The following is a 27868-nucleotide window of genomic DNA, read 5'->3' as shown; positions in this document are numbered from 1 at the left end:
AGGGCGAGATTGACAGTAGGAAGTTTGTCTGGTTGATTGGAAATTTGCAGGTCTGTTGTTTGTATTAATTAACTGACAAATTTATTAATGAATTATTAGATGAATTAACAAATATGCTTATGAATTACTGTATGAATTGACAAATGTATGGACGAATTGCTGGACAAATTGACATATACACGAATTGACAAAGTAATTGACAAACAAATTGACAAACTAACGGCTAGATAGTTTTGGCACAAATGGAGCTCCATACGTACCTGCGCTTGTGTATGTGCCTATGGTAAATTACTAATCACACTGCTGTGAAACCATTCTCTGTGAATTTACACCCCGAAACACAATTTATTGATTAGTCAATTACCCTGCTGTCGAACTCCAGTCCACAGCCAAAACCGCGTACACCAAAATATCCCCGACAATTCCTGCACCCTGGTCTCAAAACTATTTTATACAGTTCTTTTAATCCTAATACACATATGGTATTTCAGTTATCCTCAGTCTGTTAACATTCTAGCCTCTAAATATGGAAGGTGGTCTTTGTTCAATGTACTCACCCTTCCAGGTAGACTGGTAAGACACAAGATGAACAGCCAAAGAATATTCAGGACCCTGCTCGCAGCGCCAAAATTTGTAGTGGATTTATTCTCCGCAATCCAAAGAGATTCAGGTTTATTGTCAGCTCTAGATATTTTAATCAATGTACACAAGGGAAGAGTCTACAAGAGACTGTTAACCCAAGTGGGGCTGCAGTTGATATTTATAGTTTGTACAAGCTTGAAAATAGGGTGTGTCTGGTGTCTGTGTTACCAGAAAGTTTCAGTAGGACATAAAATAGGAAGTAGCATAAGATGAAAACAGAGCCAGTGTTATGAAAGGGCCTGGGGGTGAGGTGTAATGTTGTCCAGAAGTTTGAGGGTTAACTGCTACTCTTAGCTGATGTCTGTTGTAGACTGAAAGGCATTTCATATTCAGATTCAATTCTTTCAATAATTAATTAAAATAATTCAATAATTTTCAATAATTTTCCTCCACAGTTCCTAGTAGCTGATTGATCCCAAAAGATGGTTAAGTCTAGTCTTTAAGGATCCCAGTGATTCAGCATCAACCACATGGTTATGTAACCCATTCCATACCCTCACCACTCTATGTAAATAAATGTCTCCCTCCTAAGCCTGAGTTTTATATTTCATGGGAATGTCCGGAGATAAGAGGTATCTGCAATTGTTATTCGTATATCTAATATGATAGAATAGAAGAGTCCAGACATATTAATACTTTTTTTAATGGCTCAGCGTTTCCTCTAGTTATTAATACTACCACCAGGAGGCGCCAAAACGTTTAATAAATCACTTTAAACTGTAAAAACGTACAGACTTAGTAATTACTGTAATTTGTTCGGCTCAGAACAATTGCTTTTGTTGTTTTTGTCGCTTTTTTAATGCATTGTTTTGTTAGTTTTTGCAAGATGCCTTTCCTTTCAAAACGTATTCAAGGCTGTAAATTATCAAAATGAATCATTTGCAACTACACGATATATATTCCGCCTCGTCCTCACTTCGTGAAACAGTGGAACAATAAGTTAGTCTGTCGTGTTCCGTTGCGTCATACTGAGAATTCTTACAGCAAAACGAAGTCCGTTTTTTAATATAAATATTTGTATTAAATGTTTAAATAACATACATGCAATCTTAAAACACTTGAAATTGTGCTAGTATTTTTTATTATTATTATTATTATTATTATTATTATTATTATTATTGCCCTATCAGTAATTATTGTCCAAACAATTCCGATTTACAAACAATATATACGTAGATTATGATATTTATAATAGCCTTCCACATAACATAGTTATAAAGACAAAATAAACCCTTTATACATTTTCAGATTGCAAACCGATGCACAGAAATGACTATAGTACTCTATGTGGTATAAACCCTAATTACCAACTCCTGGTGACGTTACAGGCCAGCACCTGGAGTGTGCTGAAGGGCGGAGCCATGTCATCGTACTTTGAATGTGAGCAACAATCCGCATCCTGGGTTACAAGCGCTGAACGCAGTGGATTATTACTCTACGGAGTGTCTCTTTATTTGTTATTTAAATATAGTTTTTGTTTAAACGAAAACGCGCGTTTGCAAACTGTGTGTAAGGTGTTTCTTTTTTTTTTTTACTTTGTTCGCCAAACACAATGGAAATCGCAAAAACGCACTAAGAGCATTGCTAGAGAAACACAACTGTTTATTTATTTTAATCGTAATTTTAAATTACGGTTTTAATTTTAAAATAAGTGCACAATCTGCATTTTATTTTATTTATTTGCAGTTACATTTAGGCAGGTTTTAAACACAAGCCCCTGCACGCTGACGATGCAACTAGTTATTAACCAGACTGAAGAGCGCAGTTAAAAAGCCTGTTTACCCCGAGATTTTTTGCTGAGACTCCGCGGCTGCAGTCAACCTGAGCACTCTGAGGGTAAACGGAAAAGAACCACGAATTACTGACCAGCATATGTGCCGTTTGAAGTCGGGCAGGTCCAGCAACAAGAACACGACTGATACTGTGCGTGTGGATCAGTGGACTAGTACATTAGAGCACGTTTGAAAACATGAAGACCGTCAGAGAATGTGCTTGTCATTTTTCTTTGTTACTGTGTGTCGTGCCTATTTACTATACGTTAGCTTTGAAGTCCGAACCGAGAATAACCATCACATATGAAGGTAAGTTTACCCAATTCAAATATTTAAGTACGGTAAATAATAACAAGCGGGGTGGAAATAAGACTTGTTGCACAGCAGTTTCACCTGTTCCAAGTTTTATTACGAGTTTTGGTTCTCTGCAGTTCAGGTGACTCGAATCAAACTCGAAATAAAACCATGCATCAACCTGCTAATGGGGTCTTGTTTTCCATCGCTGCAAATACCAACCTGTATATGAACCCACTGGGATTCTGTCTGTTAAATACCTATTTAGTAGGTACTCGATGTATAAAGATGCACTTTTTAAAGGTATTGAATGTGGTTTTGAACACCGTAAAGAAGCTGCCCATTTTGGACCACTTGTAGTTTCGAGCAGGCGAGGGCTCGTCAATTGCACACAGGTTGTGCATATTTAAATGCCCTGGTCTGCTCTAGTTGTACTTCCCTGATCCCAAACTATTATTTCGAGGTGACTTAGTACAGCTGCACTGCACTTATAACGGACTCCAAGGGACGATGGAAATCAGTACTTGCCCAGTTCTCTCTATGCCAGCTGTGGAGAAATTGGTCCATGTTTTTGTCTCATCCAGACTTAACCAGTGTAAAGCAAATTGCAGTATGTTCAAAACTCAGCAGTCGGGGTTTTGACAAGGTCTCGATCTCATTATCATATTAACGCTCTTCTGGAATCCTTACATTGCGGGGCTTCCTGTTAGTTTAGCATTGATTTTAAAATCTTCCTATTGGCTTTTTAGGATTGGAAGGGTGTCTACCCCCTTACATAGCTGACAATTTCTCTGTACTCTTAGGCGCAATTTGCGGTCCACTGATGTTGGACTGTCATGTATCTCCACGACCGGATTACAAACTGTGGGTGATGGGGCCTTCTGTTCCTATGTCCTAGGTCACTGGTACTCAACTCTGGCCCCCGAGATCTAATCCAGTCAAGGTTTTTACTCCAAGCAGATTCTGACGCAGTTAGTCGAAGCTGCTAAGAGGCAATAAACTAATTTAGGATCTGGTAAGACAAGGACTGGAATCAATTTCGCGGGCCAATGTTGGCTACCACAGCGCGGGTTGTGGAATGCTCTTCCCAGAGAAATTAAGGACTCTGAATCCTTGGCTATTTGTTTAAAGTTTTTTTTTTAGACTTAATATTTGTTTTTCTTGTTGTCTTTTTATTTGTGTTCTTATGTACAGTGCTTTGTGACGATTTGTTATTAAAGGCGCTTTATAAAATTATTATTATTAATATAAACTAAGTACGTAGTAAACACAATTCAAAATGCTTTTCTGCGAACATAAGTACCTTAAGAAAGCTTAACTGCCCAATAACGGTAGTTTACTATTTGTACTAAACAGCCCCTGTGGGCCGTACAATGTAATAAGTAGAGCCATTTTACGAATTTATATTTTCGCAAAATGTAATTAAAATTATATACGTTATACGTTTCAACTGTACAATGGCTGTGCCAACAAAAAACAGAATAAGTTAAGTAGCAACTGTTTTTCCTGCCTGATGTCACAAATGCCGCCATGACTGTCATTTACTGTCCCGGGTGTACCTTTTTTATATGCACAAAATATCCAGGAAAACGTTATGTATTAAACGGTTTATACGTTATAAACGAGTCAGTTTTAACCAGAGTAATTCCCCATTAAAACCCACGTTGTGTGACAGGGACTTACCTGAGTGGACCGCCTAAGCGGTAGAGAGAATACCACAAGGGGCAATAGATCATCTCCACCGAGGCGAAGAGATCGACCCGCGCCTTCCCGAACTGTTCCCAAATGCGCTCCACTACATGAAGATGGAGTTGCCACTCCAACGGATGTGGACCCCTCTGGGAATGTGCATCGCCCACAGGGACTGCAAGTTCCTCTGTGCCCATATCAGTAGGCTAAAGATCATGCGATGCAACCCCGGGGACCGCAGGCCACCCTGGCGGTTGACACTGTCGTGTTGTCCGACCAGATCAACACATGTGCCCTGCAGCACCGGGAGGAAGTGGTGGAGACCGCTTGTAACGCTAGCATGTTTATATGCAGGGATGTCCAGCGGTCCAGCCAGGATCCACGTACTCCTGCATTCCCAGATCACCCCCCAACCCAAGTTGACGGCGTCTGTCATCGCCACTTGGCGGTTCCACACTACTCTCATGTGCACACCCTCGTGTAGGTGAGAGGTCGTCCTCCACCAGTGTAGGGCTACCGAGCATAGGATGGAGGTGGAACACGCTTGAAGCAGGTGCATGCAAAGTAGACCCAGCTGAATGGCTCATATGGCTGAGCGTGACCTGCAATCCCTGTTGAAACGAGGAGAGGCTCTCTTGGATGTCTGTTACTCGGCCGTCTGACAGGTATGCACGCATCATATTGGAGTCCAGCTGGAGCCCCAAGTACATTGTGCACTGCACTGGTGTAAGCTGACTCTTTGCATTGTTGATGGTGAGGCCCAGCCTTGCCAGATGCTCTGTCACGACCGCCTTGTGGGCCACTGCTCCTTCTCGTGACTGGGAACAGATCAACCAGTCATTGAAATGGTTCATTACTCTGATCCCCTGCAGCCGCAAGGGGGCCAGGATAGCATCCACGCACTTTGAAAACCGCATGAGGAGCTAGGGAGAGGTCAAATGGCAGAACAACAGACTCTTAAACTCTTCCCTGAAAGGTGAAGTGGAGCTACTTCCTGTGCTCTGGATGAATGGGAACGTGAAAGTACGCATCCCGTAAGTCCACAGTAGTGAACCTGGCCGGACTGACTGGAGAATGTGACGGTGAGTCAGCATCTGGAAGCTCCTTTCTTTTAAGAACCCGTTGAGAAGCCTCAGGTCTAGGAATTGGGCGAAAGCTGCTGTCTTTTTTGGGCACCAGAAAGTACCTCGAGTAGTATCCCTCTCCATGGGAGGTGGGTCTACAAGGCAAATGGCTTGCTTGCACAGGGGTGCAAGCACCAATAATGCAGCTGGTGTTTCGAGAAGGGTGTCTGAGGCCGCAAGCCTTCAGGGGCCCTGCTGGGGTTGTGGCGGCTGCTGAGGGTGGTGGCCCTGGAACCACCTCCTCAGACGCTAGTGCGTGGACTGGCCACGACTTGTGTTTCCCCTGCTTGTTGAGAAGGGCTGATTGTTTGTTTGCTGCTGGTGTGCCCTCTAGGCGATGCCTTGGGTCTCCCAGCAGAGCCATGGGAACCAGAACTGTCCTGCAGTTCGACCTGCCTCACGCAGTAGTGTGGGGAGAGAGCAACGCGGCCACCTGCCGGGACGCCTCATGTTCCCGGTGGGATCTCTGCAAGATCTCCACGGCTGCCCCAAAGGTATGTCCTGGGGATGTCGGCGCATCCTGCAGTGTGGCATTATCTGTGTCAGGAACTCTGGCTTCTGACAGTCACCGCTGTCTACGAGCCACCACTAGGCTAGCCGGGCTTTGGCCAAGAGCTTTTCCTTGAAGACTGGATATATGTAGCCTCCTGCTTCAGCACGCTTGGAGCTGAGGCCGGACAATCACAGGAGCAGCGGATATCTTCCAAGACGGCCGGGAACTTTTGAGAGCAAGGGGCTATCGCCTGCATCCAAAATATGGACCGGCATGGCTCTGCTGCTGGTGTCCAGGGGACCTGCAGAAACGCTGCAGCGCCCCCCATCACCGCCAATGTCGAGTCCGACAGCGGTGGAGCTCTGGCTTCCGATGCCAGCTTCGACAGGAGGTTTGAGCTCACCTCCATACCGAAGGAGAAGGTGGCTCTGTCCCAGGAGGGTCCTATCGAGTGTATCCTCCAGTGCCAGCTGGGGCACGTCTTCCCGTTCACCCTAATCTCCCGTGGGGGAGGGAGGGTACAGTACTTGGGGCAGGGTTGGAGCTGAGACCGGCTGGAGGTGCAGGTGCCTGTTGAGACAGGAGCTCCAGGACCTGGCCTGTTTAGACCAGGGAGGCCTGTGCACAAGTGATGTCCAGCAGGCGGTTCATGGAGGAGGGGCTCTTGAGCCGCCGACGGTCCGGCCACTGAGGTTGCGGAACTTGCCCACGTGGCCCTCTTCAACCTGTTCTCCTTCACCCGGGGCTGAAAAGCTGCACAGATATTGCAGGCCACCTCTCTCTCTCTCTTTCTCTAGGGACAAGTTGGCATGCTTGGCACCGTGCCCAGAGTGTGTGCCTGTCCTCCTGAGGGATGTTAGCCCTACAAGACGTACAGGTGTGGAACCCGGTCTTGCTCGACATCAGTGGCGTGTTCTGCACAAACTGAACACAGCGTGCACCGAACACTGTTTGCACTGGGTACAGTGTGAGCTATAATATATAACACAGTGTGATCATGCAATGACTGCACCGCTCACACACAACACAGATAAGAAAGGGCGGCCTACCACGCAAGCGAGGAGACTGCTGAAAGACAAAGACAAAAGGCTCTGTCTTTTGCATAGTCGTTGATTCCGGGAAAGGGGCAAGCCAGCTTTCAGCACAGATGCAAGGGAAATATAATCAACTCGATTCGACTCGAAGCTCTTTTCTATCAACACGCTCAGCTCAACACAGAGGTTCTTACCATGCTGTCTTGAGAAGGAAAAAGAGAAATGGCTTCCTCAGAATGATGATTTTAATCCCTCGGTGGGCGGGACAGAGTGCGTCATCCCAGGAAAGGGCCTATCGGCAGCTCTGATATAGAGAGCTCAGCAATACCTACCCAATGGGCAGGCATATCCAGTACATAATGTCATTGGTGATCGTCTTAGAATTGAAAGGGAAACACACACAAATACAATAAATTGTTATCTTGCTTCAAAAACAACAATTATTCTCGAGGGTTTATAAAGTTTATCGCTGTACAACATGTTTTGAATGTTATCTTGTTTAATAAAATTTTTTAAAATGAAAAAATGTTTAATATTAGAACAAATACAAGTTGTTATTAGCATGCTAAAGTGTAACTCCTTTACATATTAATAGAACGTGTCTATGCCACCTTTTCTGTTTTTTCTGTGTACTTTGTGTTTGTACATTAGTTGGACATCTGTTTAAAAAAAAAAAAAAAAAACTGGCATTGTCTCAGATAATTGGCCTTTCCTCCACTGTTCGCTTTAACTGGATCTGAGTATTTCTCATTTGATAAATAACTCAATATTTCTTGAAAGTTGGGCTGTCTTTTTCTAACAAGTCTACCCATCGTGTTGTATAATGTATAGTCTTGTGTGATATTGTATAATATCAACAACAAACCTGAGGCAGAATTGCATTCTTTTATGTATAGTTTAGTTAGCTAAATAGTATTTGCTCTACACTCTACATACAGAATGACATTCATATTTAGTCTTGTTTAGATGCATTTAGATTAGCAGTGTTACACAAACGTTTTACGCATGTTTAGAAGAAAGTATAGGTACTAACAATAAAACATTGACAAAATGAAACTAATAGACCAAATGTATTAAATGTAACCAGTTTTATCTATTTAAGTAGTTATTAGAAGATATGCTAGATGTACGTATTAGTATTAAATTGTTCATTGATATGATTGTGTTACAGGAGAGTGTTTTCGGTGTATGTAGCTATAGTGTTTTGGAAAGGGAGTGTTTTGAACATGAATTCAAAATGCAGCAGTGTTTTGAACATATGCTTATTACATTCCAGAGTGTTATCAACTTACATTCAAAACAAACAAATGTTATACTGTGACTTGCATTCATTACACCCTGGAGTGTTTTATACTGTATAGTATTTTGGGCGGCCTACACTGGCACAAATTAAGCACTGCTTCCTAGCAATTAGAATAGTTAGTGGAATTTAAAGGATATTTTGTTTCCAATTGAGTTCTATTTTTATTAAATTTTTATTTATTTTTAGCGTTGATGGTTTTCAAAATGAGTTTTAAAGGACGCACCTGAGCTTGTTACCTTCAGAATGTGGCTGATCAAGTTGGTCGTAAACCCTGGAATGGGTGAGACGCAAGAGTCTTATTTTAATTCCTGTGGTTGTTGCTTTTGTTTTCAGTCCTTGAACTTTATGGTTATTCTGAATTGTCTCAGCAGTGAGACAGCTCCCACACCGTTCCTCCATGTAGCATGAAATTGAAAGTGACAACTCCACAATGGGCTAGCCTAGCATTTTGCAGTATTTTAATTTTGTTCTTGAGGGGTAAAAACAGTGAGTCTTTAACAAGTCTCATTCTAGTATATACTGTTTGCAACACCGTGTAGCCTCAGAAGTAAAAATCCTGTGAAAATATACCACAAAGAACAAGCCACAGGCACTAAAAAAACTCACACATATTTAGAGAGTTGGGGGGGGGGGGGGGGGGGTGTCAAAGCCTCTTATCTGAAAGCTTCCAAGCATCAAACTTTTACATTTCAAGAGAGTTGAGGCTCTAAAACCAATCTAAAATGAAGGATGTTTTTTTTAAAGGAAGTAATCCAAGCAGGGTTAGAAACTCATGTTAGCCATGCACCCAGTCCTGTATTTCAGAACTACACTACCTTCAATTCAGTATGTTATTTAAATGAACAACAGCCAGGAATTTGATGATCAATGATTTGTTTGTCCTATATAATTGTGAACAATTCCTGTTAGCAACCCTACAGACTTGGGTGAGACTTTTCATGCTGTGATTAGTCCAAACCAGATTTACCTTAAACAAGGGGAGTTCTGAAACTGTATGCCTACCGTGGCCCATATAAATGAAGAGGGTAAAGCTATTTGGAAGTTAGTATACCAATAGGATGTACAGGGATGGAAATATAACTCCCATTGCATAGCAGTTTGATCCATTCCTGTTTTTACTGTGAGTTGAATAAGATATACATATGCTTGTTACCCATACAATGCGGCTACTCAAGCTTCTATTAAAACCTTGAATGGGTGAAAAGCTATACAATCTTGTTTCAGTCCCTCGTGTAGAATATTTAATGTACATCTGAGATAGTGAAGTGGGGTCCACTGATTTAACTAGGCATGTAAAGATTCTGTTTAGCCATGGAGCTGTCATTGATACAGTTAGAACAAAGCAAACATGTCACAAAGAACAGAGATCCACCTGAATCAGTACAACCAGGGGAGGAAGGGAGGCTCTGCTTGCAGGACAAGCGCAGTTGCCCTGGTTTACCATGCTTTAAAATTTTTTTTAAAAAGGGTTTACCATGTGCATCATTTTACTTGTGTTTGTTTTTACTTTGCTTTCACTATGCTTTTACTGTGTGACACTGTTATAAGGGCACCACAGCAACTGCAAAGAGACAGCTTGAAATGCTTACTGACTGTTTTGCCATCTTGTTTGCAGACCTGTGTAGTTTTTCTCAGATACAGGACTCTGGACCATACAAAATGGTTGTGAACATCATAGAAAGGTCAGGGAGGGGAGTTATTTTTACTTTAATGTTGCCCTTCTCTTGCTCCATACATTATTGCCGTCTACCAAATGTAGGAGAGTCAAGGTGGGTCGTCGAGGTCACATTCCGCACTGACGTGGCTGCATGCTGCCACAGGCCTCCTGACTATCTCAGGTCATTATTATATAAGGTGTCCAGTGTACTTTAGGTTTTCTATTATACAGTGTACAGAGTCGGCTACAGCTGTTCTGTGCCTGAAAACCCCGCCCACTTCTTCCCTGAGAAGTTCATGTTTTTACTACAGGAAACCGGTTGGACGATAACATTAAGTAATGTGTGTCACTTTGCATGGGTTACACAACACAAAGCACTTTGCCGTGTAAACACACACAGGCCTGCCAGAGGAACGTGCATCAGTCTGTGTGGAACAGGGGTGGGGGGCCATTCCACTGCAGGTTGAACTGGTAAAATGATATAATAAACAACTTCAGGGTCTGGCTGGAGGTTTAATTGGTTTAACCATTTCATTTGGAACAGGAGTGGAAGGGCACATGTTGGCCACCCCAGGTGTAGACAGACTGACTGCATCCATCCATTCCATTCCACCTTGGATTGTAATTTAATGTGCATCTTGGCTATTGCAGGATTAGAAACTTGCACTAGCCCTGCACGCAGTTCTTGGTTTCAAGAATACCTTCTGTTAGGTCTATTTAAAATGTTCAAGCAATGAGGGCCCTGCTGCACAACAGCTCCTAACAGTAAACCTGTAGACTCAGTGAGACTTATTCATGCTGGGATGAGAAGTCTGATCAGTTCATAACTGATTTAGCAGGGGGATTTATTGCTGAAACCTGACACTGCTAGTAAATCCTCTGCTATATTGAAAAGTCATTAATTAAGTAATTGAAAATAAAGTTAAAATGACTTCTGTTGCTATGCAAAACAGAACTGTGTGTAGGTGTATGTCTGTGTTTTTACACTGTAAGTGCTGTGTCTGCTCTTTGTTATTAAAGGACTTCGGACTCTTGTGGTAACTTCACAAGTGCCAAAATAAACAGCTAAGTGTTTTATATTGTTTTCTTATGCTGATCAGCTGATTGTTGTGGGCAGTGCTGTTTGTAACAAGGGACTTCATAACAGTGTTGTGTGCCCTAGGCATAATGCAATAACAGTGAAAGGATATTAATAAGCTTTTGGTGAGGCTTCTGTTAAACTCTGGAGATATTTTGGAGTATATTACAATTTTTAGACATAATCTGGGAGTGTATTAAGGAAGCTGTCTGATATAAAATATTCTGCACATTTTTACACAGTGATCTACTGTTACATGCTGCTGATGGGTCTGATTTTGTATTTGCAGCCATGCCGAGGAATGAATGTCAAAGAGATGCAGTTTATTTTATATGTTGATGAAGTATGTTAATACAAATGCACTAGAAATTCCAGCATATTTTTTATTTGCCATAGCTAGCATACTGTACACAGACAATTAAAACAGCTGTAATGTTAATGTGCAATAGAAGCAGTTTAGTGCAGTCATAATAAAGTAAATTTGCACTAGATTTCAGTTTTAGTTCTGACACTTGCTGTGTGCATGACTCGTGATGAAGGGAAAGCGAGTCTGTTACATACAACTATGCAAAGTTACAGCGCCAGGCAGTTTGTGTTGGCGAGTGTGCGATGTTTATATACGATTGTCACAGAGACGGCCGAAGTGGGCGGCGTCAGAACCAGGAAAGGTAATGCAATACACAAAACACAGGACGGATGAAATGAAATGATGAAGACGCCTGTTGGCGCCGGTTTATTACAAAATAAAAGGTTTAACAAACACGAAAAACACAGGACACGGCACTCTACGCCAAAATAAATAGACAAACAAAAACAGACTAAACTTAACAAAACGGTGCACGGACAGACACGGTGAGCGGATACTTTCTCCTCTTATTATTACTACGACTACTGCTTCTTTCCTCCGTCTCCAATCCCGTTCTCCGCTCACCGAACACCCAACCCCAGTATGTGACAACGTGCATCTATATATACTATTGTGCTGGGATTCAATTACCAATTAATTATTCACTTGAATCCCAGCACGTGAATTAATAAAGTGCAATTCCCCGTGCTCACATATTACTACATTTTACTTGCACGTGAAGTGCTGTGCAATCCTCGTGCCTAAATACACATATACATTTTTAAACACTCGTGTTACACAGACCCGTTTATATCCCGTGTACCAATGTCTATACATCAACATTTAAACACACCACACGCAACACATAACAGATAATATACACAGGGGCGGGCACTTTGTTACAACGATGCACGATAACAGCTGGATGAATTGGTGCATGGCAGCATGTGCTATTGTTTGTTCAATGTGCATTACAGAGCTACAATACAAGCATGGCAGGGTGTGCTGTACTGTACTGGATTGTGTGCTTCTGTTTAACTAGAAGACAAAGACAGCTGTAGGTATGTGCATGAGACCTATAAAGAGATTCCATTTAGTTTTATTAAAGGCCTTAAGATCAAAATAGTTTGTGCTCTTACCCACACACCAGTCAAAAAAAAAAGAAAAGAACAATTGCCCTCCGATGTCCCTGAGAAGTCAGTAGTCCAAAAACGCCCTCTGGCATCACAAGTTAAGTAGAACATATTTTGATTACAGTTTATGGCTTATAAGCATATGTTTTCTACTGTGGGTTACTTGAAGGCAAACTACCCACTCCATAATAAATGTAGGAAAAGGGCAAAACAGTGGAAAATATGTCAGTGGGCAGTATTGCACAATGTCTTTTTTTCAACCCTTGGGCTACTGTAACTGTTTTCCACTACAAGCACCAACTCCAGTCAATATTTGTATCTTGTGTATAGTTTTGAACTAGTGAGCTTGTTTGTGGGTATGGGTGATAACTGAATTGTAACTGTACAGTGTGCTTCCATAACTGGATATATCTATAGCACTGAGCCAGGCAGCTTTCTTGGTGTTTGATAAGGGAAATCAGGTTGTACTTTCAGACTGGTCCTTGGGGAGTGTGACAGGGTAGCGTCACAGCCAAGCTGTTACCGGCAGGAAGAGAGACTCAGAAGCAAGAAGTTGCAGGGTAAGCGCTATTGCGCACGTTTATTCACAAATACAGTAATAAACAAAACACATTACCAAACAAAAAGGCACAAGGGCCGTAATTTCTGCAAAAAGTCACGGGTATAACAACGAACAAACAGCACAGCAACACATAGCTTTACCTTCCCCAAGATTAACTTCCAACAACACCTGTGATTACCCCTTTATACACCTGTGGCTGGAGCATCATTAACCGTTTATTTATTTTATTTATTTATTAGCAGACACCCATACCCAGGGCGACTATACAAAATAAAGTACATATCAAGAATTGCAGTACAATTAAGAGCATGACAAAAAATACAATTACTTCATGTACTAATAAGAGCAATTACAAAACACAATACGATTTGATGTCGGGGCAGTTCAAGAGCAGATAAGTGTTGATAGTTACATCAGGGTTGGATACGAGTGCAGGTGAAATAAAAAAAATACTACAGATTGGGTTCAGTGCTGGATTAAATACTGTAAAATAGGGAGCAGATAAGTGCAAGTTGACGTGCATTAAAGACACTAGTACTATATAGTCCATAAGGGAAGAGTTAAGTTTTACAGGTGTAGTCTGAAGAGGTTTGTCTTGAGGAGGCACCCAAAGGTGGTCATGGACTGGGCAGTCTTGACATCCGTAGGAAGGTCGTTCCACCTCTGTGGTGTGAGAGTGTAGGTGGGGCGGGCTCTGGAGGCAGGGGAGCATAAAGGTACAGCCAGTCTTCTAGTGCAGGTGGAGCGGAGAGGTCGGGTGGGGGTGTAGGGAGAGATGAGGGTCTGGAGGTAGCTGGGTGCAGTCTGGTCAAGGCATCGGTAAGTGAGTACAAGAGTATTAAACTGGATGCGAGCGATGATCGGGAGCCAGTGTAGCGTGAGAGAAGCAAGGCAGAGAGAACAGAACTCCGCTGTTCGCCTGGTGGATGAGCTGGAGTGGACGGGTGGCGGACACAGGGAGGCTAGCCAGGAGGGAGTTGTGTGGAATAGTTGGTGAGGAAGGGTCAGATTCTTCGTATGTTGCTCAGGAAGAAAGGACACATACGTTTCAGTTATTGCCCGAGCCACATTTCCACGCACTTTCTGGCAGGGAAGAATTTAACCCCCTCCCTGGCAATCCAATATTCCCCACACACACATTTTAGACTGGCAGGGTTTCCGTGGTTGTCCCGGGTACTCCTAACAATAAGCAAAGGATGCAATCCATTTGTATTCTCTGGTACTGGAAAATGCTGTTTAAAAAAATCCAGCTGTGTCTAATCCTGGCAGAGTATAAACTCGTCAGTTCAACCCCTCTGTCCTGGAACCCTGTGCTTGAAGAATGACACGGTGTCTGTGTGTTTGGAGAATCGTAGGCTGTACTGTATTGAATGGTGCCTGTCAGTGTGTATGACTTTATAACACTAGTGATCATTGATATCAGCATGGCTTTGAGTACACAATAATGTATGTGTGTGTGCTGTGGATTATGCATTGGTGATGTACTGTGGGACAGCAGGCAGCTGGTGTGTTGGATTATACTGTAGAGCAGTGACACTGAGAATATGCAAACGAGAGGTTTATGGTGCTAAAGGTTTGATCCCTGCTTCTCAGACACTATTATATTTATATTAAGTCACAAAGGAAGGGGATGTGCTGGCACCTCAGTGCTTCAGCCACACAGCAGTGTTGGGAGAGACAAAGGGGTTCACAAGTCAACCAGGAAGGAAGAGCCCCGCCCCCTTCCCCTGGTTCCGCTCCTGCTGGTGTCACAGTGGCATTGCCAGAGCAGCATGGGAACAGGGAACTAGTGCTGGGGCCGTGGGGTCACACGGGGGGCTGTTTACACATTGTGCTTCTCAGTGCAGATGTGTTTATTTTATTAAAGGAACAGGGAAGAGGTTTGTGAGTGTGATAAAACCACACTCATCGTTGTTATTGTATTCCGTTGACTTAATAACTGGTGTCTTTCTGTCAGAGAAGATGGAATTTTTTATTTTTGTTTATTTCCTGGCGAAGTGGCTTGCGATCGTAAATGAGCTCTGTAGTAGAACAGAACGGAAGTATATTTAAATGAGCGAGGTGGTCATTCAGCACTTTCGTGCTCGTTTGGATTCCTAGCAGCCTCAACCGCAGCAACGTGGCTCAGTAACCCATTCCTCTCACTCACTCACCACTGTCTACATCACTAAATTTCCATCTGTGTCTTCTGGGCTCTATGCTGCTCTGTGTTGCTCTTGAAAAAGTAAATAGGACTTAACCATGTAAACTCCTATTTGTTCTTGCCTAAACGTATTTATCTGGGCAAGGGAGACTTGGGTATTGCTGCTGTACAATATTTTATTACGGGTCTGGTTCGAGAAGCGCATAATAAAGCAAGAATGTGTATCAGGAACCTGCACAAGACCTTGACCACAGCTCTGAGAAAACATGCACCTTGCTTCTTGTGGATTTATTTTTGTTCTGCGTCTTTCTATACCAGCCAGGGAGGTTAAAGTGACAGTAAATGTGCAGATCACATTGTGGTAATTATTACAATGTTACTATCGTGCACCAGATCACAGGGCTGTAGGAACTTGTGTCGAATGAAATGATTGCTGGGAAGAATGCAGCCCTTGTTTGGTCTCAAGGCAAGACCTAATTTAACCCTGAGCGGTCCGTCCTCTGAAACAAGTCAAGTTGTGTCTTTTGTCAGAGCTCTACAAAGAGTGAATTATATTCAAGAGATTGATTTAACCTATATTGTGCACCAGTAATTGCACAATCTTCTTGTATGATTAAAAAACAAATTTAAAAAAAAACAACAGAAAAAAACAATTTAATGATCTGATGGAGAAGTTAAAAAAAAAAAAAAAAAATTAGAAAACAGCCGAAATGCCTGCTTGTTCAAGACTTTCAAGGCATTATCATTGTAAGATAGGTTATTTGTGATTATACATTCATCAAAGGTTCAGAAGCAGCAGCTGGCCAAAAAGAGAGCACACAATGGAAGATCCAGTATATACATGTAGGCTACTTTCAAAAGTCTGAGCAGGGTGGGGGTCAGGCGTGGGAGCTGTGTTCATTGATCACACGGTGAGACAGAAAAGGCGAGTGTTCAGCACACATAGGGGTGGGGATTGTAAGGTCAGGACTTATTATTTTGAGACAAAGCAGTCTAGTTTCTAGTGATCTAAACCAGTGGTTCTCAGACTGGGGTGTATCCTGGGTGGGGGTGGGGGGTGCTAGGGTGGGGGGTGCTAGAAGGTTCAGGATCTTGTTGTTATTATTATTATTTATATTTATTTTTATTTATTACAGCACACTTCTTAACCTATACTGTGTAACGGGCATATCATTTAATTTGGCTTTGTTGGCGGTTTTGATTGGATCGTCAATAATACTTCCACCTGCCCTCTAGCAGAATGGTATACAGAACATGTTAAAGAAGCGTTGGACGAGGAAATAATGCATCAGATGTGAGAGTGGCAGTGATGAAGCCAATTTGCTTGGGAACATTAAAAGTAGACCGGACATTTCTATCAATCTATTAAAAAAAAAAAAAAAAAAAACGACTTCATGATGTGATCAGAAACTGTAAACTGCACCTGCTACTGTAGTAGGACTGGTCTTTTTTTATGTTTAAGCATTTGTGTTGTGTGTTTTTTTTTTTTTTTTTTTTTTTGCAAAGGTTTAAGTAACAGCCAAAATTGTTTGTGTCAGACATGTTAGAACGTCTGTAACAAAATGGTTGATTGTTATTGTCAATATGTTATAGATAAGATTACTGAAGACATTGCAAATGCTTATTGTAAATGATTGCCAGTGCCTTTAAAATTAAGGGCCATTTAAGAATGAAAAATACTGTAACTGATTTTTAGAAGGCCTTTTGTTGTTCTCCAAGTTGCTGCAGTGACATTTTAGGTGTTATAACGAGTTACTGTAAATGAGGCACTGTTTAAACAGACACATTTAATGAAGTAAACATGTATTTGAATGTTTTTGGAATTAAAAGTAGAAATGCAAAACTTGATTTTATTTTTATAGGTATCCTTATTGACATTTTTTGTAATTTCTCTTATTTGAAATCCTTACTACGTGCTCATACTGACTCATTATTGTACTCTCTTTTTTTTTCTTCTTAATTGATTTTGATCTATTGCTACTGATTTTATTGTACTTTACAACTGCTCTTCTCTGTAATTTGATATTCAGAAATGTGATATTTTATCCTGTGATATTTTGTAACAATTGTAAGTTGCCCTGGATAAGGGCGTCTGCTCAATAATAATAATAATGCCATCTGGTTTTGTAGAGGAGGGACACTTAGTTTAGTGCGAAACTTTATTCTTTTACAATGATTTCTGGGTAGGAGATCGGTTTGTTTCTCCTAACCCAAGCAGCATGGAGACCGGGTGTTCACTTTGTATGTGGAGTTCATCATCCTATGAAGAAACCATATTATAAGTGGTCTTCGTATTCCTTATAGCTGTGTGAACAACCCCTATTAGTAATGCTACAGATTTACAGCTACTTACTCATGCTGTGATGAGAAGGGTTATCAGTTTAAAACGGATTGATCAGGAGCCTGATTGTCCAAACTCCTGAGGGCCTGGTCATTTCAATAATATACCTAAAACAGGGAAGTTCTGAAACCCAGGACTGGGTACTTTGGTAAACTAAGTGTTTAAGATTAAAAAATAATAGAATGATATAAATGTTACAATTTCTTTTAGAATGTCTTTACTGCTTGCTTCTTTTTGTTGACCCATTTCCTGCATGATACAGATTGTGTATCCATTCATATTGAAACTGATAAGCATAGCAAACGCATCATTTCTCAGGATTGCACAAAAATGCCTTGAATCTGGTTTAAACTACTGGCAAATGGGTCGGGCAAGGAAGATATGATAATGTACTTGTGCTGCTTAGCAAGCAATGTACTGCTGCTGCTGCTGCTTCAGTTGACTGTGTTTTAACATTAGCACCATATTTTAACTTCACAGAAAATGTTTGAGCAGAAGCGGATGTTCAAGACCAGTACGTGTAGAAGCAAAAGCAACTGCAAGGCAACGCAGAGCTCCCTCTGGACTGGTGCACATGTGTTTCTCTTGGCGACTGAGGCTTCGTCTTTATTTCAGTTCGAGCTCGCCAGAACGAGAGTGACCTACTGGCATGAACTCTGTTGCCAGTATTGTGTGGCTTCCTTGTATCCACTGCACAAACACAATGATAGTGCTTGCGGATTTCTATGTATTTTATTGTTTGCATGCTGCGTTTGCGTTATGACGATGTTCTGTGTGCCCTTGCTGGGATCTGTGAATCACTGTTGACTGTAGAGTGAGTATACCATTAGTAAATTAATGATTAGTAATTGGGGGGGTGGGGGTATGTGGAGCAGGCTGCTGCTCCTGTTGAGATTACATTCATGTTATGCAATGTCTTCTTGTTTCGCCATGAGTAGAGCTTCAGAGAGGAAGCTGAGTGTTAGTTTATGCCTTGAGGGTCCCTGGATTAATTAAGTCATTAGGTGAGGCTTATCTCTGTAGTCTGAACACCAGTGCCCTAGATACTATGTCCGGTAACAACTTGCAGTAAAGGCTGATCCAGGATGTTGGCCGCCTGCTGTGTGGTGCAGGCGTCTTGAGAAATGAGTCCCAACAGATTTTCTGACTCATTTTGTCATTGTGATCTTTTATACTGTCATGGCTTGCTGCTGTCAACAGACAAGGTTCTGGATAGAGGTCCACAACCGGCCATCAGTGCCTGTGTTTCTGGTAGCTTAAGTCTGTCACATACTGGATGAGGAAAAGGTTTTGTTGAGAAAACCTCCAGTCTTGTTCTATGATAATGTAGCCACAAAATAAACAGGAAATAAGAGCTCGGCAGAACAAAGGTGCATAAATGATACCAGGAACTACCACTTTCTTAAGAAAACCCCCTTATTTATTTAGTTTTTGCTTGATTTCAAACATTCAGTTTCTCTGACTGCAGCTGTTTATTTATTGAATGTTTTTTTTGTTCCAGGCTTGTACTTAATTCTCATTTTCACTGAGGTAGGAACACATAAATAGGAAAGTGGCACAAGACCTGCCCTGTACCTGAATGAATAAGACATGCATGCTTAAAGAAAATAAAATACCTAACAGATCAATACAGGAATAACCCTGGGTTTTACGATCAAATCTGCCCCTCAAGGTGTCTGGAAAGAAATTTTAGTTAATTTTGTAAAGGTTTGAAAATCGGACAGTAACCCAGACAACTTCAAGTATAAACTGACTCATCCAGTATTTAATCACTTTTGGCCTTTTCACTTGTTGCTGGAAGTGAGAGGAGGTAGTATAATGGGTTACCCTCAGCAGCTGGTAAAGTACTGACATCAGCAGAGCACAGAGTACACACACATTTAACTGTTTGCTTGCGGAACCAGATCACTACAGCAAAAAGTCTCTCAGCCATGAGGTTCATTATCCAGCCCCTGCTTCTCCGGTTTTACAACACATGTCGATATGCTCTGGAGAAAAAAATAAAAAGGGTTATTTTGTCGACATTAACACTGTTTTTGTCAGTACATGCTATAAAACAACTGATCTTGAGTACATTTTTGCCTGAGATTGACTATGGTGACATTATTTAAAGAATATCTACTACCACGGTCTTAACAAAACTGGATCCTTTGTACCATTCATTCTGCATTGAGGTTTATAACCAACATGGGTTATTCTGTTCATCATTATGATTTATATAAATTACTTTTATTGCCACGAAGATTGAAACACTGGTGCATACTTGTTTTATAAGGCTATCCTTGACAAAACTCAAAATGATCTTTAATAAATTGCTAAGTACTTAATCTTAGATCTCAGACTTTTCTAAGTTTATCAGTTCCTAAAACTTTTATGCAATTTGGAAAAAGGACATTGAGTTTTCATGCTTCATGGGCCACTCACATTTATTGCAAACATCATAAAACACAGGTAGGGAATCTGAGCTGATGATGTGTAGAGCAGGCTGATTCACAGCTCTCTCTGACTCCAAGCCTGCATATCTGGGATATTCCAGGGCTCCTCATGGGCATGTCCCGGTTCTTCCACTTCTTTTTTGATTAGTCTTTCAAGCAAGGTGAGTGTTGCTTTCAAGCCCACTGTAGCTGAGTCAGTTATTGAGTCACACTGCATACATTTCCTGTAAGGTGATAAAGGATGGAGACCAAAGGGGATTGTTTGTGGGTAGAGGAGTCATTCGTATTCAGACAGGTTACAATTTAGACAGTGTTACAATTTTCCGGGCTTTGAAATGCATACAGTAGCTTTACAGAATAAGCTCTTGTTTCAGATATATTTGGGTATTTCCAGCACAAGAAGATCAGCTGAAAGGTAATTGAAAAAAGCCGTACAATAATGTTTGTCTAGGTTACCCCACCCCCGTCCAGTGGAGTAAAATGAAGATAAAGCTTATCTAAAAGGCCATTTTTACAAACATCAGACAAATTCTCAGCATGTGTTAGTCGCATCACCATCTCCATCTCCGTCACTTGTGCTATAAGTGTCATCAACCACAAATGGAGGAAACGCCTCCCCAGAAGAGGTCCGCTTGAGCTGGAATGAATTGCTCCTGATTCTGGTGGCACAGCCCTGCCTGAGAGGAACAAGCCTGCTATTGGTCCCTGAAGAGTTAATCCTCTCTCTCTCTCTCTCAATTGCCCTTTTGTCTCTGGTTGTGTCTTTCCCTGCTTCAGTTTTTCAGCCAGATTGTCTGAGAGCTGAATTCATTTCGCACAATCACCCTTTCTGGTCAGACCAATTTATAGACCAGCCGAGTGGCGGTGTGTAATTTATTAAATGTTTCTAAAGAATTTCTAGAGGCAGAGTGTTCTGAGACTCCACTCTGCAGTGTTTACAAAGTAGGTCCACACCAGGATTAAGGATTAAGTAACTGAATTGGAGCTCCAGTTAGTGGATTAGAAGAACTGGGAGAGTGGTTAGAACTGCTCAAGCAGCAGCAGTCATGTGAAATGGATCGTGATCCAACTTGAAATCATTTTGGACAACGTGCTACACCATGATACATTTTAACTTAGCACAAAGTTTATTTATTTCATCAAAACCCTTGTGAAAACTAGGGTTGTTAAACATTATCCAAACTGTTTCTGATATGAAGACAGAATTTCTAAGACAACATTCTACTAGTTAATGGGTTGTAAGGTACTTTGAACAAACACAGAAACACTTTATAAAATAAAACGTCACAGTAGCCAAAATGAACAGACAAACGGGCACAAATAAGTACCGTGCTTGTTCTCCAGCATGTAGTAGCAATTATTTTGAATCTAAATCTCCTTCTCTCTCACCCATTCTCCACTTAACCGAACACAGAGTGAGTGAAAATGTTCCTCTTTTTTGCAGCTGCAGAGACTTGATTGCTAATCAATCATTCAGTTGGAATCTTGGTACATCTACATGTGAATTGAATTAATGTTCCCTGTGCTTCTACACTAAATACTTACTTTAGTATGCACTTGGCGTGTTTGTGCAATCCTCGTACCTAAATACAACTATGTATTTTAAATCACTTTTGCTACACAGACCCATTTACATCTCGTGTACCAACATTAACACACCACACGCAACACACAAATAAACATAGGGGCGGGGCACATTGCCACACTCCCATATGATTTTTATTTTTTTTGTGTGCGTCATCTGCAAATTTAACAAATTTGCTTACTATAGCAGAATCTAAGTAATTAATGTAGATTAGGAATAGCAGAGGACCTAATACTGATCCTTGTTGTACTCCACTGGTTACCTCTTTCCATTTTGAGATGTCTCCTCTAATCAGTACTTTCTTTTTTCTACATGTTAACCACTACTTCTCTGACGTCTTTGTTTAATTGTCAGACTCAAATTAAAGTCCACGTTCTTGTTGGTTCATAGAACAGTTCGTTAAAAAGGAGGAGAAAGACATGTTTCTCCTAAACAAGAAAAGGTTTGTTATTTAATAGGACACGGAGAGATGATTCTGTCTTGGTGTTGTAGTTTTAAAAATTGAGAAACATGCATTCCATAAATAGTTAAAAAATTGGTATGATATAATAGAATAACTAGCACAATGACTGTAAACTAGATGAAAACAGCTTGACAAGCTGACAAAATTCTCATAACAGAAGTGGATTTCTTACCACCAATAATCTCAATGTTGCTGTAATACTGCTAACAGGGTTGGGGTCGATTCCCTTTCTTCACTTTCAATTCTGTTTCCATTCCTTTTAAAAATCCATTTCCAGTTCCCTTTTAATCAATTCCAGCACATCATTGATCAAAATTTGAATTAGCAGTGTTCTGTTAAAAGGAGTTTCTTACAGTGGCAACAAATTGCTTTAACCGAAGTCACTGTTAACAGTCAATTAAATTAGCTTCAAAATAAAGCAGTTGAACAGTCACAACAGTTATGTCTCTAAAATACTAATTCCAGTTCCTTTGAAGGACTTGGAATTGGGAATTGATTTGAAAAAGAAATTAGAATTGGAATTGACCCTAACCCTGACTGATCATGCCACTTATTTTACCATTTAAATGTATTTTTATTTTGCTGCTTGCACACTACTTAATAGGAAAGTGAAAACTCCTCAATAGAATCGCTGGTTAATTGAGTATAATGCATATTCTAATGAAAAGTGACATTTGCTTTGCTGTTCAAGCCTAACCCTAACCCTAGCCTACAGCTATATTTCATGAAGCGCTTTGTGTGATCACAATGAAGGTGTTCAAACACGATCACTGTCTTAGGGTCGTTTCCACGACAGGTGCACTGTATGTTGCTCAGACAATAGTCTTAGGTCCCTCCAGCTACCTGGTGCAGCTGCTGGGTATAGAGAAGGCTCTGGTGGGCTTTTGTGCTCCACTCTTCTTACTGAACATTGTCTCCTAGTTCCACAGAGCCTGGGAGCTACATAGCTATAAAATGTTTCAGAAGGCTTGGTTGTGAAATCCTGACACTGGGCAATCTGCCCCCCTACCGTCCCAGGGATCCGGTACAAAATTCATGAAAAACTTTTTTTTACCAGTTGAAGCCCAGCAGTGTGACCGTCCAGCTGAGAGTATACCACGGGTGCATTAAAAGCTTTATAATTAAACACATGGCTGGGCAAAATCGGTTTACATGTGAGAGAGGAGCCCTTTGCTAATTGTGGTTAAACATATGTTCTAGTTTTATACGTCCTCCTTCTCTGGTAGTGAATTATAAATATTTGTATACAAGCAATGCGTTTTTCTAATTGGGGTTTTAAGTGGATTAAGCAGAGCAAATTATTTTTCCTGTACTGTCAAACCTTGAAGTCATCTACCTCATTTCCACTTCCTTTTCCCAGGTATAGCTGAGCTGGGTGGTCTGGGTGAGGTGCAGTTAAAGATGTCTGTCTGCGTTCCAGTGTAATGTTGTCAGGTATAGCTGAGCTGGGTGGTCTGGGTGAGGGGCAGTTAAAGATGGCTGTCTGCGTTCCAGTCTTGATCGTTGAGACACAGTGCAGTGTGGTGACTTGCTTGGAGTCAGGCATTAAATCTGAGAGGCTGTGCTAGGAAGTGTCTCACGTTCAAACTCCAGGATGATGCTGCCTCACTATGTTGAGCTTGGAAGCACTCGGATCAGCTGTTTATTAGAGAAATTTGCACAACAAAGGGCCACAGTTATAAGTTGATTGTCAAACAGGAACTGTAAAATGCAAAACGAATTGCGCCACTGTTGTATTGTTTGGCTGTTTTGTTCAGCTGGCAACTTTTGGCAATTAAAATGATCTTTCAGGCAGAATGTTTGGAATTGAGAGAAGAAAGTGCTGTTTGTGTGTGGGTGCTCTGAACAAGCTGAACATTGTTGCTGAATTAAAAAGAGAATTGAAGCTAAGAGCGAAAGACGGAACAATCGGGAGATTAGCAGGAGTTAATTTCCTTATTACTCTGGTCACATGGAAGACTGAAGGAGACTGGTGGGTACTGGACATGGACACCAACACAGTGGAGCTGTCCAGTTCGGAGGCACTGCTCTACAACCCTCCATCACACAACACTGCTCTACAACCCTCCATCACACAACACTGCTCGTTACACTCCTCCCAATCATCATTAAAGAATTTGAAGGGCTGTATTTGAAGAATTAAATTTGATCTACATTTAGACTTTTGCGATTAACAAAAATAGAGCAAGCTGTCATAACAATATAGTTAAAGAGTATGTTTAAATGACAGGTAGATCCCAGTTAAAAATGCTCCCAAAAAATTACAAAGAAGCCTGTCCTAAAATAAGAACAATAACATTTAATGGGTTAATTGAAATTCTTTAAAGAGAAGAGAGACATACTGGGCCTGTTTATTCAGGGCGCCGTGTCTATGATTTATACAATTGTCACGCTTGACAACCTGTCTTTGTCTTTTGAAGTGGCGTTGACACTGGTTGCTTTATTAATGTATTCCTGGAATCGGATATTTAAAGTAAACTGCATTTCTGGTACTTTTCAACACTGCATTTTAGTAATTGGTTTGGTTTGTTTTTGTTACAGCACTAGCTGGTGTTGCTGCCTCTGCGTGTTCAGCTTTGCTCAGTTTGCTGCAGGTTGTGTTTCTAATGACCGTTGTCTTCTGTTTTGTACACCAATTGAACAATCTATCTGTCTACCGTAGAGGGAAAAAGAGTGCAGTGGGAAGTGTGGATGTGTCCTCATGAAAGCACTGGCAATTTAAACATCCAGGCGGTGCATATACTGCTTTATTTGTGCCACTCTCAGTGGAACACAATAGTGACTCAAGCTCATTTATGCAGCTGTGTTTTTAACTTCATGGCATCTCACCTTAATTGCACCCAGTTTCCTGCTTCTCTCTTACATTGAGAAATAGGAAGTTTGTCGACAGATAATAACACTGTGTGAACAGGTGGTTTCCAATTACATTGTTGAAATCGTCTGTGGAGGAAATCTCACGTTTATATTCAAACAAAACGGACTTGAGCTGAGAAGCCTGTCATTGTTTCATCCAAAAGGTGCAATAGAACGCCAGTATTTTAACGGTACGCCCCCTTTCACCATGTCTTATTTCTCATCCTTCATAGTGCTCATTTTACCTCCGGCTCCCCAGGCAGTGCCAGGCTCACTGCCAGGGGTACACCCTGGATATTGAACAAAATATTAAGGTTCAGCAGTGGTGTGGTCGAGCTGGAATGCTGTTCCAGTATTATTTCCAATAGGCAGCAGTGGTGTCCTCAAGCCAGGACTTGTGTAATAGGCAAGCTAAGTAACACGCATCTCCCACACAACTGTCTGATTTCAGTTGGTTCTCTTGATGCAATTAAAAGGGCATTAGGAACTTCTTCTATTCAGAACTACTTCTTTAAGAAGGCTAAAAATGCTGATGAAGACGACAGCAACAATCAACTTTATTTGTATATAGCACCTTTCACGATAGATCGCCGCAAAGCAATTTTACAAGGATAAAAAACATTAATAAATATTACAAAAAGTAACAATAAGCAGAAAAAATTAACAATAAATAAAAACAAAACCAGTAAAACAAGCAAGCAAGGCTAAGAAAATGTTTTAAGATATGTAAGCTAGATTATAAAAATGTGTTTAATCTAGTTTTAAAGGCAGCAACAGTGGGAGCTTTCCTTATAGGGATAGGCAGGTCATTCCATAATTTAGGGGCTTTTTAGCTGAATGCTCTACCACCTGTGTTTCAGGAATAGTAAATAACCATGTATCCTGTGATCAGAGTGAGCATCTAGAAACTTCTGCTGGTGATTTATTCAAAGGTTTTTGTGGTAATTCTCGATTTTCTGCCAATCTGATTGAACCCCTCCTATTCGGTTGCAGACTGTCTACACTGTGTGTAGAAACTAGATAAATGCATTACCTATTATATGTGTTACTAGAAGTCCAGTACACATATAAAATGTGAATTTAGCATAGTGATTCTTGTTTAAGATAGTGGTGTTGCAGTACCTTCAGAGTAGGACAACACCACTGAGTTTCAAGATACATATCAAAGCTAGTTTGCAAAAGCACTGATGCACACACTCACAGTTGTGTCTGACACTGAGGTACTGACTGTCCTGGGAGTTATAATTGGACTTATCTCATGTCTAAAGAACCTCATATATACGGTAATACTTATTGTGCCACTCTGAGGAATGTTAGTCTACCTGTCTGCTTTGTATCAGAGCCCTGCTGTAGTTCACTGACTGACTGATTTCTCTATCTCTCTCTCTCTCTCTTTCTCTCTCTCTCTCTCATAGATCTGGACCATAAGCTGGTGGAGCGATTCTCTCAGAGTGGAATCTCCAACTACAGTGTTCTCCTGCTGCACCCCAGCTCGGGGAAGCTCTACGTGGGAGCCAAGGATGCCATCTTCTCCCTGCAGACCAAGACACTGACAGAGAAGCCCAGAGTGGTGAGCGGGCGCAGCACTCATTCACAGTCATTCTTAGGAGCGGACAGCTGGGTTTGCTAGATATGCATCAGAATGCTACAAGGATGGGCCCCAATTGATAAAAATGTGAAGACTGTGTTTTTTTTTTTTTTTTTTTTTTTGAAGGACATTTTATGGACATTCTTCTAGTTAACAGTGAAAAGTAAAAACATTTATCTTCTCTCTTTCTTTCTTTCTCTCTCTTTCTAAAACAGTTTAATGAAACTTGATTTAATTAAACAAAATTGTGTTAGAAAAAAAATAATTAAAACAGTCCTGAACAAAACATTCCTTAAAGCAGTCTTTAAAAGTTTAGGAATAGGGCCCGTGCATACAAGGATAAGGAAGGTTTTCACAGTGCAAAAATAAAAAATAAAAAAATCACACAAAGAATTGGCAAGAATAGTACTAGGATTATGCAGGTTGTGTGCAATTACACCCTTACTCAGTCTTGTACAGTCCTTGTGAAGTTCTTGCTTTAAAATAGCATGTCTAGCTTGGTTCTAGTATGGCCCTTGTGCTTTTGTTGGTATGGGAGGTAGCAGGCTGGCTAACACAGTGTAATTGTTCAACATTATTATTATTATTATTATTATTATTATTTATTATTATTATTATTATAGTAAAATGATGTCACAATATATAGAACACCATAAACAATAACAAGTAATTGTCATACCGTCAAAAACCTACAAATACCTTCAATGTTTTGATTCAAACACATGCTCCCTTGAGAAAGATATGTACAACATATCGAAGCGTTGGACAGCTGGCTCTTTGAGCTAAAATATATACAGTGGCTCTCGAAAGTATTCACCCCCTTGGACTTTTCCACATTTTGTTGTATTACAACATGGAATCAAAATGGATTTAATTAGGAGTTTTTGCCACTGATCAACACAAAAAAAGTTCACAGTGTCAAAGTGAAAAATAAAATCTACAAATTGTTCTAAATTAATTACACATATAAAACAGGAAATAACTGATTGCATAAGTATTCGTCCCCTTTGCTGTGACACACGTAAATAAGCTCTGGTGCAACCAATTGTCTTTAGAAGTCACATAATTAGTTGAATGGAGTCCACCTGTGTGCAATTAAGGTGTTTCACATGATTTCAGGTTAAATACACCTGTCTCTGGGAGGTCCCACAGTTGGTTAGTACATTTCCTAACAAAAACTACATCATGAAGACGAAGGAACATTCAAAGCAAATCTGGAATAAGATTCTTCAAAAGCACCAATTGGGTAGAATATAAGAACATTTCCAAGGCATTGAATATCTCCCGGAGCACAGTAAAGTCCATTATTAAGAAATTGAGAGAATACGGCACA

At 40.9% G+C, this 27868-nt stretch overlaps 1 protein-coding gene across 1 annotated transcript in view; it reads left to right on the top strand.

Annotated features, from left to right (window-relative positions):
* The first annotated feature begins 2033 nt into the window (after positions 1-2033).
* Positions 2034-27868, top strand: part of LOC121294611 (semaphorin-4F-like) — a 48781-nt gene continuing 22946 nt past the window's right edge. Inside the window, exons 1-2 of the mRNA XM_041218501.1 lie at positions 2034-2723; positions 26363-26517. Of these exons, the coding sequence (XP_041074435.1) occupies positions 2612-2723; positions 26363-26517 (267 nt within the window). The 5' untranslated portion in view covers positions 2034-2611. The remainder of the gene's footprint in view (positions 2724-26362; positions 26518-27868) is intronic.

This window comes from Polyodon spathula, chromosome 2 (genome assembly GCF_017654505.1).
Source record: "Polyodon spathula isolate WHYD16114869_AA chromosome 2, ASM1765450v1, whole genome shotgun sequence".
Classification (NCBI taxonomy): domain Eukaryota; kingdom Metazoa; phylum Chordata; class Actinopteri; order Acipenseriformes; family Polyodontidae; genus Polyodon; species Polyodon spathula.
Note: the sequence above shows the minus strand (reverse complement) of the source record. Positions and strands in the feature narration are given on the sequence as shown.